This window comes from Rousettus aegyptiacus, unplaced genomic scaffold (assembly GCF_014176215.1).
Source record: "Rousettus aegyptiacus isolate mRouAeg1 unplaced genomic scaffold, mRouAeg1.p scaffold_m13_p_4, whole genome shotgun sequence".
NCBI lineage: Eukaryota > Metazoa > Chordata > Mammalia > Chiroptera > Pteropodidae > Rousettus > Rousettus aegyptiacus.
This window is the reverse complement of record NW_023416307.1, coordinates 132,987,335-133,002,954: the sequence shown is the minus strand read 5'-3', so window position 1 is coordinate 133,002,954 and position 15,620 is coordinate 132,987,335. Positions and strand designations below refer to the sequence as shown.

General features: G+C 39.0%; 2 protein-coding genes across 5 annotated transcripts in view; one reads left to right on the top strand and one right to left on the bottom strand.

Annotated features, from left to right (window-relative positions):
• The window catches only part of OXNAD1 (oxidoreductase NAD binding domain containing 1), a 34,784-nt gene extending 26,161 nt beyond the window's left edge, over positions 1-8,623 (bottom strand). Inside the window, exons 1-4 of one of the 3 annotated variants that reach the window (XM_016140223.2) lie at positions 8,088-8,623; positions 3,379-3,534; positions 1,509-1,635; positions 1,152-1,215 (exon numbers count right to left, since the gene is read on the bottom strand). In XM_016140223.2, the coding sequence (XP_015995709.2) occupies positions 1,152-1,215; positions 1,509-1,627 (183 nt within the window). In that variant the 5' untranslated portion in view covers positions 1,628-1,635; positions 3,379-3,534; positions 8,088-8,623. The remainder of the gene's footprint in view (positions 1-1,151; positions 1,216-1,508; positions 1,636-3,378; positions 3,535-8,087) is intronic. The other 2 variants (XR_001596317.2, XM_016140224.2) reach the window with 2 other exon arrangements.
• A 35-nt stretch (positions 8,624-8,658) lies between these two features.
• Positions 8,659-15,408, top strand: DPH3 (diphthamide biosynthesis 3). Of its 2 annotated transcripts, none has more exons than XM_016140226.2 (3): positions 8,659-8,906; positions 9,442-9,516; positions 12,933-15,408. In XM_016140226.2, exons 1-3 carry the CDS (start codon positions 8,799-8,801, stop codon positions 12,996-12,998), a joined length of 249 nt encoding a protein of 82 aa, XP_015995712.2. In that variant the 5' UTR covers positions 8,659-8,798; the 3' UTR covers positions 12,999-15,408. The 2 variants fall into 2 exon arrangements, with proteins under 2 accessions (XP_015995712.2, XP_015995711.1); XM_016140225.2 differs by having other exon boundaries at positions 9,442-9,538.
• The last annotated feature ends 212 nt before the right edge of the window (positions 15,409-15,620 follow it).

The following is a 15,620-nucleotide window of genomic DNA, read 5'->3' as shown; positions in this document are numbered from 1 at the left end:
CTGGCAAGGTTTCACTTTTCAAAAAAAAAAAATTCTAAGAAATCTTACATTTACAGAGTCAGCATTTTTGTGTGTTGAACAAATCCCCCAAAAAAGTATTTTTGGATTTATTATTGGTGGGAAAAGTATATTTTCCCACACTTCCAAAAATGTTATGCAGAACTAATTGTACATAGACTTCACAAAACATCGGCTTAGAGCTTAATCCACAAACACACCACCCTTAGTGCCAAAGCAATTTTCTGAAAATAGATTTAGTTTGAAAAGTGGGGCCTAAACAATACTCTTGAACATAAAATAGTATCCTGCTATTATTACTCAAAGCTACTGTGACAATACAATGTCTAACCGTGTTATAGAAGTGTATAAATCATTCTTTATGTGAAATTTTTTTAACTTTTAACACTAAGCTAAATGTATCTAAATACTTGAAAAAATCACTCAAAAAGCAAAACAAAGTTCCAATTTATGTTTGTAAAAGGAAATGTGGTTACTCACTGAGTTAAAGGGTGAGGATCCTTATTCCCCAGCCCTTGACACCCCTTCAGACGGTGGATTAACATTCTACAGTCTGAATATGGTGGGGAAAAGTCTGCACATGGGAACAGTACCAAGAGCTCGCCCACCTTCCTTTCTCAGAGGTTATTGTTTTCTCCCTGGATAAAACAGTTGTTCTAAAGCAGGGATAAGAAAAGGACCTTAAGACATAATGTCAAAAAAAATAAGAAAAAGAAAAAGAAAAAGAAAAAGAAAAAGAAAAAGGAAGGAAGGAAGGAAGGAAGGAAGGAAGGAAGGAAGGAAGGAAGGAAGGAAAGAAAACTAAGCTATTCATAAAGTGTAGGCTCTAAAAGAAGTTCTATCCCTAAAACACAACCCTACACATACCTGTGAGGACAGTTCCCTGAACTGCTGCTATACTTCTTTCACCAAAAATTAATCCATTCATTCCAAGTTCAAAGGGAACAATTTGAGTATTTCACTGTCATCTTTTCAAATCAGTTGTCCTATGTCCTGTTCAGAAAAGTTCTGAACAAAAAAATAACCTCTGTCCTTCAAAGGTCAAGCTCATCTAATATCTTCTCCATAAGGCAGTCAAACTGTGTGCAAACTGTCCAGCCTAAGAAAACTTGCCACAGCCCAAAGATACAAACCTCCCGTCGAACGACATTTGCAGTTCTCTCCAAGTGATCAGTTTTCTTTTTGGATTTCATTATGCTTTAATAGAAAGTAAAATTAAGTTATTAAGAATTATCCTCATGAGTAATCATTAAATTATTATCCCCTGTAATATCATGACTATCCGAAATACAATATAACATTATGGATCCTAGAAAATGGTCAATGAAAAATTGCACATCTAACTAAAGTTTAACAATTTACTGATGTTATGCACATTTAAGCAGTGCTATGTTATGACTTTAGGAGTTTGATATGCCTCTCGCAACCAACATGCAGGTCAGGTCTCTTTGAAAATCAACCTCAAATGACACTGAAGGGCAATGGCTCACCTGGCTAGAGTAAGATGGCGCAAGGTGCTGGGCATCAATCTCAACGAAGCAGCCTGGGTGCAGATGGCTCCAACGGAGCTTCGTAAAAACCCAGGGACCACGACAGCAGCACAGGCCATGGTGCTTCCTGAGCAAACATAAAACTAAAAGTTAAAATACTTTAAGAAAAAGTAGAAAAATATCAAACTATTTTAGGGGCCAATATTCAAGCTAGGCATGCTTATGATCTTACTCCTCTAACAACAAAGCAATTAAGGGCCTAACTTCACCCTGAATTTCTGCCATTATTTAGAGCTGATTCAATAGATCTCCACAGTACATACATATGTAATTATTGGTGGCATCAAATATTCATGTTCTCTATTAGTCTCCAAAATCTCTGACCAAGTTCTATGACTAATCTTAAGCTATTACAGAAGAGGAGAGATTTTCTAATTGCCTGATAGTTTTATTCCACCCATCAAATAAGTTTTAACATTTCTTGTTAAAGTGCAAGGGGCAGACAAATTGTCTGAAGTTTACAGCAATGAGAACGAACAAACTGCAACTATATGCATAACACAGGTAAATACCACAAATATTGAATAAAAGAATGAAAGTAGTCCAGTCACATAAAGTAGAGAAACAGAAAAAATTAATCTACAAAGTTGAAGATCAAGTTAGCAGTTACCCTTGGAGAAGTGACAACATTGTTTTTTAATCTGAACGCCGACTGCAAGAGTATTCTCATTTTGTAAAAATTCATCAAACCACAAAGGATGTTTAGGGCAGTAAAAACACTCTGTATGACACCGTAATGATAGACACATGTCATTAAACATTTGCCCAAATCCACAGAACATACAACACCAAGAGTGAGCTGTAAACTATGGACTTTGGGTGATAATGATGTGTCAGTGTAGGTTCATCAATTTTAACAACTGTACCACTTCAGGGGGAAATGCTGATATGGGGAAGGCTATGCATCTGTGGGGGTGGGGTATATTAGAAATCTCTGTACTTTCCCTTCAATTTTGCTATGAACCCAAAGCTGCTCTAAAAAAATTGTTGTAATATAATTAATCAAGCTGTCCTCTTAGGATTTTTGTACTTTTTTGTTTGTACGTTACATACTTCAATAAAAGTTTAAAACACAAAAACCCAGAAAGGTTCCCAACATTTCAAATTCTAAAAACTACTAGCCTATCAGCAAAAGCACTAATTAGGAGTCAGATGATATATGTTTTTGGTTTCTACCATTTTGTTTTCCTCAGTTAATTTGTAAATATTTCTATACCCAAGATGGCTGCTTTTAACACATTATACTGCTGTATCTGTCCTTACCCACCTTAGTTAGCTTGAGAATAAATGGAGACATATGTGAACACCTTTTGAAGGCACCATATAAATTAATGGCAATAAACTTAGTGTTAGAAAAATATTCAGGCTAGGTGGACTTAGGTTCCTACTCTATATTCATTAATTTAGCCCTTCATTTGATAAATATTTATTAAGAGCCCATTACGTGTCAGGCACTAAGGATACAGACATGAACCCATTACGTGTCAGGCACTGAGGATACAGACATGAACAAAACAAAAAACTTCTTAGGGAGCTTATAAAAGTAATTAAATCAGGTGCTGATATAAGTCATATCTAATTTATTCAGTTATAATTAAATCATATCAAAAAGCCACTGCTTCATAGCTAATCTTTAGATACCACTGTATGATGTAGCATCTTTGTAGATGAATATGTTAATTGATATTTTCCCTAGTAAATGAAAAAAGTATAAGGCCCCTTTACCTCATGCAAGACTACTAAATGTAGTTTCTCTCCTTTAAAATGTGCTAAACCAAAAATGGCATGTTAATCACTGAAAGAAACTTACTTTAGAAGCCCATGAGATCCTAGGAGTCATTAAGTATATGGCTGGCTGACTGAATGACACGCAATATTTTGGTCCTGGTATTATACTGAGACCTTCAGATACACACCAGTTGGAATACAGACAGTGTTTCCATACATTGACATTCTCACAAAGTTCCTGTAATGGCAGAGACGACATATAAGAAAACGTTTTGGGAAACTTAAAAAGCACTACTATTTCTTAGCTGCAGAAGGAAAGCTCATTATAATTAGCAGGAATCACCTCACAGCAAGTCTATTCTCAATTATCCCCTTTCCATCAATTCTTCCTCCTCGTGTTTCCACTTTTTTTTTTTAGCGTTTTTTTTTTTTTTTTTTTTTTTACTTTCCTAATTGCTTCTCTTACTGTTTCACTTTTCATCTTTCTTGGCCTTTAACTCCTGCTCCTCGGGATATCCACCCCATGAAAAACCAGACCAATGGCTGGAATGATATAGCCAGTGTCATTTAAGGCCAAGTTCCCTCATAAAAATTAACTGATATATATAGTTTAATATGAAACATTGTTCTGCTCAAAGTTTTAGACAACTATTGCTAAAATAAGCTGTCCTCACATAAGATATATATTTTAGTGATTATGCTGTTTGAATGGCCTACCACTAAACTAGAAAACAAAGAAATGTTTATTTTTACAAGGTGTTCTCTTTAAAATTCTAAAATCTTGTTTTATAATAGTAACCATGACCAAGAGTGCCACCTACTGGTAAACAAAGGGTATTTTTATCAAAATGTGTTCAAAGTGACTTCCAAAGCAATAAGATATTTAAAAAACAAAACTACCTGTTTTTTAAAATATATCAAATGGTTTCATATATTTGATGTAAATATTAACTATGTAATAGTAACATATATTATTTTCTAAAACCATACAAACAAGAATATTCCATAAATGTTTGTATTCTCATAGGCCTTACCTCACCAAAAATATTCTTAATTAGCTCTATTTCTAAAACAGAGAAAACTATCATAAATGCCAAATAAAACAGATCCATTTATGCAGTAAAAAAAAAATTACTGCAACCAATAGATCAAATTTGATATTTAAAATGAACCATACTGGTTTCTGTTCAATAAGTACACAAAATTTATTTAACAATTAATGGGATGCCAGGCACTATTTCAGGCCATGGAGACAGAATAAAGAACCAGACACAAGGTCCTTGCCATCATGCAGTATTTATTACAGTGCATGTAACAGATAATAGTAAACAGATAATGAGATAATTACATCATCTCATATAATACTGTGTGTGATAAGAGGAAATAAGAGTGAAGGGGCGGGTGAGGGAACATCAGGAAAGCCCTCTCTCAAGAGACATTTTAGTTGAGACCCGAATGATGATGAAGAGGTGGCGAAGCAGACATTAAGGGCATGGCACTTTGGCGGAAGCCCAATCATGGAAATAAGTGAAATAAGTGTATTTGGTGTGTTAGAAGAACCACAGCCAGTGAGCTACGGGAGAGTGATATGACATGAAGTCGAGCAGGTAGCACATCCCAGATCACATCAGGCCATGGTAAGGGTGTACTTTACTCTAAGGGCAACTGGAAGGAACTAAAGAGTTTCAATAAACCGGGAGAGGAACATGACTGAATCTACATTAAAAGATCGCTCACACTGCTAAGGGAAGAACTGATCACAGAGGAGCAAGAGTTTAAGCAGGAACTCCAGTTAGAAAGCCCCAGTCTAAAGGGAGAGTAGGACAAAGCTACAGAGATGACGTAAGTAGATGAGCATGGAACGTATCTTGGAATTAGAGCCCTAGGACGTGTTGACAGATTGGATGAAGTGTGAGAGAGCAGTGAAAGAAAAACCAGAAATGACTCGAAAAGCATTAATGCACTGAAATAAAGTAAATTTACAGAAATACCATAGCACCTGTTGATTTAGAATCCTCGGTGCCACTGAAGGAGTAAGGGGCTTCTGGGCATTTGGCATTTGATAAGGGAACCCTAGCAGTATCCAAGTTATTTCGAGAGTGCTTGACTTGTAATCCGTGGTACTGGGCTCAGGTCTGACTCCATCCTGCTTTTTGATCTTAGGCCAGTCATCTTTTACCATTTTAAATGGGAATGCCAACACTATCTCATTGGATTGCTTAGAGGAATAAATATCTATGGAAGTATCTGGCAAGCAAGAAGAGTGTTCCAAAAATCTAACCCAAATACATTAACCCCCTGCCTCCCTACCAAACAATCTAGAGAAGTAGTGGTTTGATATTACTAATAAAAACTCCCCTTAGCCTGATACACAACACCACTCATAAAACAGTTTCTATTACATAATTATGATCTATTTCCAAATTTGATTTTATGCTAATTATTTCAGTCACTGTTAATTTCCAGATCAGTAGTGTTAACATTTCATGATTTAAAAAAAAAGAAAAAATTTTAAGCCATAAATTTTTGACCTCAAAGGATCCCATAGCAACTAGTAAATCTGCTTTTGTCACGTTTCCAGGGTCCCAAAATGTCTCATTACCAAATGTTTCCATTACCTTTCAGGAATAAATGTAAAGTTTAGTAGTTACTGTAATGTTTTATTTAAAATACTGGGTGGAGTAAAAAAAAAAAAAAAAAAAAAAAAACAACGCACCACATGTTTGGCTATGTTTTTACTTTCTTCAGCACAGAATGAACTCGAACTGCACAGAACCATACAGGGAACCACCTCTAGCCAGACAAGGGGATGGCCAACAGATGGCAGGATGAAAACAGTCTGGAAGACCAAGGAGACACCCAAATCTAGGTCTCAAGGGAATCAGCACTGCTCTAGCAAAAATCTCAGCAGTCTGCAGAGCTTTGGGGCTACTTGTTTAATCTAGCTCTGCTTCAACACCATCATATCGAGATGGCATCAAAGTTATGAAAAGCCTAGGTTCTGGGATCAGACGGATCTGAATTTGCACCATAACTTACTGCCACTCACCAGCTTTGCCTGTTTAGGCAAGTCTCCTTAGCCCTGACCTGAACTCTCAAGTTTCCCAGCAGTGAAGATGGTATTGATGATACCCTATTACCTCATTGGGAGATTTTAATGATACAATAATGCATGTAAACCATTTGGCACAGTGCCTGGCACATAGTGTTAATTATTAATTCACGTCTCATTAATTTTTCTTCTTCCATTTTAGGTAATATGTAGTCAAAGAAAAATTGTAAATTACAAAGAAATTATAAAAAAAAAAAATTACCCAACAACACCTGTAATTTGTAGCACTACTAACGTCAGATTTTAAGATGCCCCAGAAAATTGTTTTTGATAGATCCAAATTGCTTTCTAAAAGGTCTACCAATTTATACTTTCATGAATCAAATATGACTGCACCCATTTCTATACACTCAAAAATGGCTCATCTTTAATTTGTACGTACTTATTCTAAGAAGCACTGAAGAACTAAAGATGGTTCCCAACCTCAAAATTCTCATTGGGACTACCAAATAGCCACTGGAGATTCTCCCCTGCCCTTCTGTCTCCAAGAGGCTACCTGGGAATATCTGTGTCTACAGGGAACAGTCACTGGGCTAAATGGGCTTTGCTAGAATTCTTTCTTTGCTCAAAGAAAGCAGAATCATCCCACTTAACCCTCAAAAAGTTTAAAAATCTTTCCTAACTGCTGGGTAGATCTCCAGTTATGCAAAATGGAGTGTCTGTGAGCCTTTGAAACAATCTATAAACTCCTTTAACATAACTTCTGAATCTTCTCCCAAAGACTCCTCTGCCTTTAGGTTTTCAAGCCTGAAAAGAGCTAAACTAGGTGGAACTTCATTTCATTGTGCATAAAATTGGTAACTTCATGCAAACATTTGTGTACATAAATAAGCATAGGGATGTGTACATATGTGTATGTGTATTACGTATACATTATATTAACATAAACTAAATATGGTACATGCAGTTGCTGAACCAAATAAAACTCATCATTTCCACACAAAAGGAGAATGTTAGATCTGAAATGGATCTTGCAAATCATCTCTAATCCAATCCTTTTTTAGTCAGAAGAAACAAGAACCAAAGAATGTAAATATCCAGCTCTCAGAGCTAGTTCCACAATAGTCAGATTCTGAGCCCAGGTCTGCTTCTCAGCAGAGCTTCTTTTAATTGCACTGCATTCCTTCTCTTCCAAGATTTGAATTAATGCCTAGTAATGAAGCAACATGCCCATGGTTGTACTAAAACAGGCATGAGCACTGCTTCCAAGACAGAGCACCTTTGATCTGTATTTCGTTTCCCATATAAATAGCCCTCGTGGTAATAACTTCTGCCTGCTGATGCTATTACTTTTATGAAAAAGAAATTGTGGTTCGCATAAGTTAATGAATTTGTTCCCAAGTTCTGGCAACACACAGGCTCTTCATTTTCTAGTTATGTGATTTTGGTCAAGATTCCCAACTCTCTGTATCTTAATTTGAAGATTAATAATATGGAGTAGCATCTAAACTCCCAAGGTTAATGGAAGATTATACTTAGCGCAACATCTCGCACATAGTAAACTCTCTAAATAAAGGGTGATGTTATCAATGTTATTACAAAACACTATAGTAAATAATATCATATGCTTGGCAAACATAGGAGTAGAACTCAATCCGTCTCCCAGGTCTTGGTCCTTTCAGCAACACAATTTAGGGTATCTGGATATAATAGGGAGTAAGGAAGAAGCGGAGATATACCTGAAGAGACGAGTGCAGCGAGGAAATACAAGCTAGGCGTCGCCCTGAGCCCAAGGTCACCCGGTGAACCGAAATTCCAAGGTTGCTTTATGTCCGTCACCGGGAAGGCCCGGAGGGAGACCGAGGAAGCTGAACTGCTCGCGCCGCCGCCGAAGACCAAAGAGATGGCTCTTCCCCAGGGGCGCCGGGCGCGGGGAGTTTGCTACCTAGGCCTGCGGCGGCCTCCAGCCAGGTCTGGTTGGGGGCCTCCTAAGGTCGGTGGACATGAGCTCACACAACAGCAGCCGCGGTCGAACGCCTCCGCGCCGCCATCCCTACGGATACCTAGCCTGCAGACACGGGCCAAATTCCACGGCCGTGCCTGGAAGCTTCCAGGTGTCCCCGTCGTGACGTAGCGGCAGCGCGACCGGTCATCACGTCCATTACTCGCTTCCGTCCAATGGGCGAAGCGGTGCGCCGCAACTCGGCAGTGAGCGCCGTCTTCCGGTGTCTCCGCCCCCTCGCTCAGGCATCTCCATGGTGACCGCTACCGGGTCACCCATTTGGCCTCCGAGGCCGCAGTGGCGTCATTGTCTCCTCGCCGGAAGCGCTAGTTCGGGCTGTCGGTGCGTGGTGACAGCGCCCGGCTGCGGGCAGCATCTGCTGCCTTAGAACGACCCGGCTCGGAGTCGGGAGGAGGGGGTGACGGGCACTCTGCTGACCCCAGTGACAATGGCGGTGTTTCACGACGAGGTGGAGATCGAGGACTTCCAATATGACGAGGACCTGGAGACGTATTTCTACCCCTGCCCGTGTGGGGATAACTTCTGCATCACCAAGGTAACTTCCGATTGAATCCCTCCGGGCGACTTGTTAGAGCTGACGCGTTTTCGCTGTACGACGTCCCTTCCGCCGTCCAGTCGCCCACGTGGCTCATAGGTATTCACGCCGTTTTTGTCTTGTTTATGAATCTCTGCAAAGTTGATACTCTGTATACTGTCGGTGGGCACATCGTTGAGGCCTTTAGTCAGGCGGGGGTGGGGGATGAGCATCTTCAGACTTATCGCCATTCTCCCGCATTTAGAGTCCTACTTCGGGTCCCACTTCCTGAGAGAGTTCCTTGGAGGAAGTGACGCGGTTTTGTCTTCCCAGAGGTTTTGAGGCGACTGAACCTTGACTAACCTTACTGGTATTTCCCCCAAGTGACGCTTCCAGGGAAAAAAAGGGGCTTGGTGTTTCTCTCGGAAGGCCCTTTTGGCCCTCGCAGAAGGGAGGCAAGTCGCAAAGGAGCTTGCCCATAGGGGTGGCAGGGTTTGGGAGGAGGAGATTGCAAAGGGAAGATTGTACTGATCATACGTGTTTGATTTTGTTATAGGAAGATTTGGAGAATGGGGAAGACGTGGCAACGTGTCCTAGCTGCTCTCTCATTATAAAAGTGATTTATGACAAAGTAAGAGAACACGTTTTAAAAGGTGGGGGAAGGGTTGCAACGCAAGAACCTAGAGCAACCTGTCTATATGTTAGTGCAGGAGAATGTTTTCTAAACAGTGTGTTAGGTAAATGCTATGTTTTAAAAAACATTTTAAAAGCCATTAATAAACAGCCATATCGTAAATTAAAAAATTTTAAGCTCAGATTAACTCATTTTAGTCTTAGCAAGGAAATAAGAAAACTGCTCAGTATCCAGTGAAAATTATTGCTTCTTAAATAAAAAATAATTATAAAGATTATTTAATTGACAGTCTTTAGTCCTACTTTATTTAATAAGTAATTAAAATCGTTCAGTGCTCCTAGACTTATTTTCAAAGGAAAAGTTGTATAGCATTTCTTACCTGGCATATACATAGAATGTCAGCAATATGTTGTTTGAAAAATAGTCATAGTTGTACTTTTACAATTTCATTTTAATCTTTAGTTGTCCTGTTGTTTTTCACCCAAAGATATTAACACTAGAAAACAAAATAAAATGTTGTTACTGCCCATCCATACCCCCAACTTTTGGTCAGTGCTTTGAATAGTCTTAAGTAAGAAACTTAACATTCTTTTCTCTTTTTGATATATAATTGACATAAAACAGAGATTAACATTCTTAAGGATGAACTCTAAAATGAGTATAGGGAAGGTGGGACCAGGCACTTAGCCTCATGAGACGATAGTTTAGACTGTAATTTAGAAGTTTACTGACTTATTCTTATATTAAAATGTATTCTAGAACAAAAAGAGAACAGGGTAATGGAGAGCAGGAGTGCTGTATGAGAAGATGTTATAGTTTTAAATAGGGAGATCATGGCAGGCCTTGTTGAGCAAAGATTGAAAGAGTGACGGGTAAGAGCAACCTGACAAAAGGAACTTTCAGTGAAGGGGCCCTTGTTCAGGAACATGCTTGGTTTTATCAAGGAATACCAAGGAGGCCAGTGTGACCAGAGCAGAGTAAATAAGGGTGAGAACTGTCTAAGATGAATTACTGGAGTGGGCAGATCACGGAGATGTTTGTGGGCCACTTTAAGGACTTTGGCTTTTCCTGCGAATGATATAGGGAACTGTTGGAAGGTCCTTGAACAAGGGAGTGCCATGGGCCAGCTCACGTTTTAAAAGAGGGATGCCGGCTGCTGTGTCCAGAGTAGACTGTGAAGGAGCAGGGACAGAGGCAGAAGAACCAGGTCAGAGGCCATTAGACTTATCAAAGGAGGGAATGAGTAGCGTGAACCAGCTGCAGCAACAGAGGTGGTAAGAAATGGTTGGATTCTGGATATACTTTAAAGGACAGGGATTTTTTTACTGATTGGATATAGGATATGAGAGGAGCCGAGGATGATTTAAACACTTGTGGCCTTTGTAAGTGGAAGGATTTACTACCAGCTAAGATGGGGGTAACTGCAGGTGTAGGGGTAGAAATTGGACGTACTATGTTTGAGAGGTGTATTTTTTATCCAAGTGGAGCTGGGGAGAAGCCAATTGGATATCCAAGTTTGGAGTTCAAAAAGTGGTCAGCAAGCACCGTAAATTTGCGAGTTATCAGCATGTAGATAGCATCTAGAGCCATGAGATTGGATGAGATCACCAGGACCTTGAATGTGGTAGAGACGGACAAAAGAAAGAACTGAACATCGGGGCACTGAAACGTAATGAGTCAGGGAGGGAAGTGAGGAATCAGCAAAGCTGGGGGAGAAGGAGCAACCACTGAAGGAGGAGAATTCATATTCCAGTGTCATATCCTGGAAGCCAGATGAGAAAAGGTAGAGGAAGTACTCAACCTTGTCAGATGCTACTGATAGAAAGATAACTGAAAATTAACCATTGGCTTTAACGGGGTGGCCATTTGTGATGGTTATAAAAGCGGTTTCAGTGTAGTAAAGGAGACAGAGCCTGATTGATGGAAAACGGGGAAAGAATGGGAGAATAGGAAGCAGCAAGTGTAGACTTTGCTTTCAAGAAGTTTATTGCAAAGGGGAGGAGAGACATGGAGCAGTAACTGGTGGAGCTCATGAGGGCTTAATGGTGGTAGACATTCAGCCACATGGGTGAATGGAGACACAGGAAGTTGGGTTTAACCAGTTTGTGGATTTGCCAAGTGAATAGGAAGGAGTGAGAGAAGAGCAATTATGATAATTGACCGTGGAATTTAAACTAGGTAAAGAAAACATTAAGGGAGTGAGCAGCAATGTAAAGGTGGTAGGATGAATATGCTAGAGATCCCAGAGGGGTTGGAATGAGGGATCTAAGGCAGGTACAACAACAGAGAGCAGTAGTGATGATAGAGTTTCGTGGAGTAAGATTCAAAGTTGGTGGGGTTTTGAGGGAAGGAGAGCAGTAGCAGAATGGAGCAACCAGCTTCTCCTCCGGTCTCTGTGGTACTGGGGCTCTGAGAGAACACGGAGCCATTACTTGAGGGGTTACAGAGGAAACAGTGTCCTTAGAGAATGGCCTTTTCTCAGCCTCAGCATTATGGACATTTTAGGCTGAACAACTTTGCTGTACAGAGCTGCCCTGTGCATTGGAGGGTGTTTAGTAACATCCCTGGCCTGTACCCATTAGCCAGTAGCACAGTGGTGTCAACTCAAAATGTCTCCAGATGTCGCCAAATGTCCCCTGGGGACAAAATCAACACACACACCACCACCACCACCAGCACTACACTTTGAGACCACTGTGTTAGAGCAAGAATGTGCAGGGACGTTTTAAAGAGGTCGAGAATATGGAGCATTGTTCTAATGATGGACCATGAATTCCAAAGAGCACAGTGGGAAGGTTCCAGGTGCTAGGCAAGAGTAAGGGAGTGATAGGGGCAGGATACAGGCTGATCCTTATGGTGACCAGATTGCAGGAGATTGGGGCAACCTGGGAGGCAGAGATTTCTTGTGGCAGCTGACGTAAACAGAATAAATGATCAGAGATTGGATTTCATTTATAAAGCAGCTAACGTTGCAAATAATGTCAGTTGGGAAACACACAAAGAGTTGTCCCTTTTGTTGGAAGAAATAAATACTTCAAAGAGGACGGGTATTTGAATGACCAAATGCTGAAGTGGAAAAGTTTTAGTATAAGTAGTAGTTAATACAGGAACTTAAAAGGTGTGGCAATATCTTTAAAAATGTGATTTCTGAGAAGTGGATGCTCTGTAAGTGAAAGTGAGCATGCTTGTTTATAAGATAAGGTGCTTTACATTAAATATAAATTCAGGACTAAAAAATGATACATTTTTAAGTTTATAATTCTGGTATTGACATTGACTCTGAACAAGGATGAAGTGATACAACAATGGAAAAATTCAAAGCTGGATTGATTCTGTGACAAGATGAAAGTTTAATATTAATATGTTTGTGACACAGACACTGAATGATTAATGTTGTGTTTGTTCTTTCTTAGGAGCAGTTTATGTATGGAGAAACAATCCCAGCCCCTTCCACCAGCAAAGAATTAGTTAAATGCTGAAAAACACTAGGAATCCAAATCCTGAACATTTGGGAATGAGCCAAGCTGAAAAAAAATGAATGCAGAGTTACTGGCTTCTTCATGAGGACAACTGTTTTGTAGTTTGCTGTTCCGTTAGAGGGTGGATTCATTCCATCGGCTACCAAGTTCATCTCCAATTAAAGGAGCAAGTCCAGGATATGACATACCTGGATTTTGTGCTTAGAACTTTGAATTGGAAAAAGTGTTCTTAATTTTCCATATGAATTTAAAGGAAGGCAATTTCAAATCAGTGCTTTTTTCCTCTTAGTTTAATTTTTATATCTTATAACTAATTATTATCATCTCATAACAGCATCATCTACCTCAAAGTCATTAGGATTCCGTAATAAAAAAGGATTTTTATTTTTGAATTGGTTATTAAGATTATTAAAGTTAGTCGTTTTTGAAATTTGGCATCAGCTTTGCTGTTCTGAACTTAGGAATATTAGTTCCCACTCCAATCCGGTCTTCTCAGTCTTGCCGTTATTAGAATGTTCCCGTTATTAAGCATGCCTTTTCTGTTGTACTTCATGCTTTGTGTTCTGGTCATGGTATTAGGAAATATACTGAGCTCGCAATTTTTCCAGAGCTAAAAATTAGTGAGAAAGAAAAGTCAAAAAGTGAAATGGTCAAAGAGCATGGCATTTCTCTGTCAATATTCTGCATGCTTCTTGAAAATCTGGACAGGATAAAACAAACAAACAAACAAAGCAGCCAAAGGAAGTGAAATTGGTAACAGAATAAGTGAAAAGCATGCCAGTGTAGTAAATTAAATGCTTGAACGTCGTTGCCAGATCAGAGCAAATGTTTCTGTGTCTGAGTTCTTGTTTGTCCGTTAATTTTTAGATATAGCTAATAAAATTGCATTCTAGATCAGAGGTAATGACAAGTCTTCATGGGTGGTGGTAGTGCTTTTAGCATTATCGCAAAATCAAGTCACTACTCCTAAAAGGCAAAACTCTTGTATTTGCTGAAGATGAACTTGAAAATGAGATGCCTGTTCTAAATAAGTATGGCCCTGAGAGAACATCTGATAAGCCTCTGTAAATTGCAACCAAACCAAACATTTGCTCTTACAGAGAAATGTTGCCCTGGAGAAAAAGAAATATATAAATATAGGCTAGCAGTCTTCCTTTGCTGCAGTGCTGAGAGTAGCAAGAAATGAGAATCACTTACATGGAAATTCACTTTATAATTTTGCTGTGTGTATATAAAGTTTCAAAAAAAAAAATGGCAGTTTATTTTGGGAATGGCTCCTATAATTAGAAAGAAAAATAGCTTGCCAGAATATGAACATTCTATTATTGATTGATAAATGTGCTGCACACACTCATCGAGGTTTAAATTAAAATGAGTGCCCTCTTTTTACCTACTAGCATGGCTATGCACAGCCATTAGGCTAAGACATAAATCATTTAAAAATGTGCTAGAAGTGCTTGGTGCATGATATGAAGCATTATATGGCATATTCTTAATGTGGTGAGAAATCTCATTGTTCGGGACACTTACATCCTAGAAGTAATCCACAGTTGCTTTGGAGCCAGTGATGGCTCCGATGAACAGAGCTGGTGCTGACCCTGGTGGGAATGAGCTGCAAAGAGGAACAAACTGTCCCATACACAAATGTTGATGGTTTTGTAGGTATTGATGACATTGGCTCCTTCAGCTGATGATGAATTTCAACCAAGAACAGACACCCTTGATATAGGTCAATGAGCACAGAAGAACAGGAAGACAAATTGCCTTAGTCCAAACATCCCAGCAGAAAAGAAGCATAAACAGCAGAGATCAGCGATGAGCTGCAATCATGGCAATGATTTTGTTTCCAAAGCAACTGAATCACTAAATTTGTTAACTACAAAAGAACACATCAGGATTTAAATTTAAACTTCTGTCAAGCAGAAAGTAAAACCAGGCAGGGTCTTTTAGAGTTCTGTGTGATATATGTGCCTTATTTAGCTCAGCAGATATTTTTGGACCACCTCAGAGAACTGATTTATAATCCAACCTCTGTCTCTTACTAGCTTTATAATCTTTGGCAAGGCCAGTGGATTCTTCATCTGTACACTTATAAGACTGGATCAGGTAATTTCTAAAATGTTAGTTCCATAATTTCAGGCTTTGTAACTTGCAGGAGCTGAAGTGGTAATTGAAACCTTTATAAACTCAAAACAATTATGAATTACAGAGACTCCATTCTTCAGTAACTTGATATTATTACACTTCTGAGTTTGAAAATTATAAAGTCAACTGTTTAAAGCATTTTACATATCCTTTCCACATTTAGAAGCATTTTCCTACCACTTGACATTTTTGTAACTGTAAATATTAATTTATTACCAAAATAATTGTATTGGCAGGCTAAATAAAGTCAGATCATTCAGATCCATTTGTTTTCAAGTGTTTTTTTCTTCCCTGAAATGCCAACATTTTATATTTAAGAAATTTGGGGTAATTGTATGTGAGATAGAAATCTCCAACCTGCTTTTTGGGGTATTGCGTGTGTGTGTGTGTGTGTGTGTGTGTGTGTGTGTGTGTGTGTGTGTGTGTGTTGGGAAAGAAATATTTAAGGCTGATGATCAATTCCTGCAGTGGTTTGAA

Bases quoted from the DNA above. Each gene is read 5' to 3' on its own strand.
- DPH3 (XM_016140225.2), top strand. From the start codon at position 8,799: ATGGCGGTGTTTCACGACGAGGTGGAGATCGAGGACTTCCAATATGAC. The intron at 8,907-9,441 runs GTAACTTCCGAT...ATTTTGTTATAG, and splicing joins ATAACTTCTGCATCACCAAG to GAAGATTTGGAGAATGGGGA. The intron at 9,539-12,932 runs GTGGGGGAAGGG...GTTCTTTCTTAG, and splicing joins AAGAGAACACGTTTTAAAAG to GAGCAGTTTATGTATGGAGA.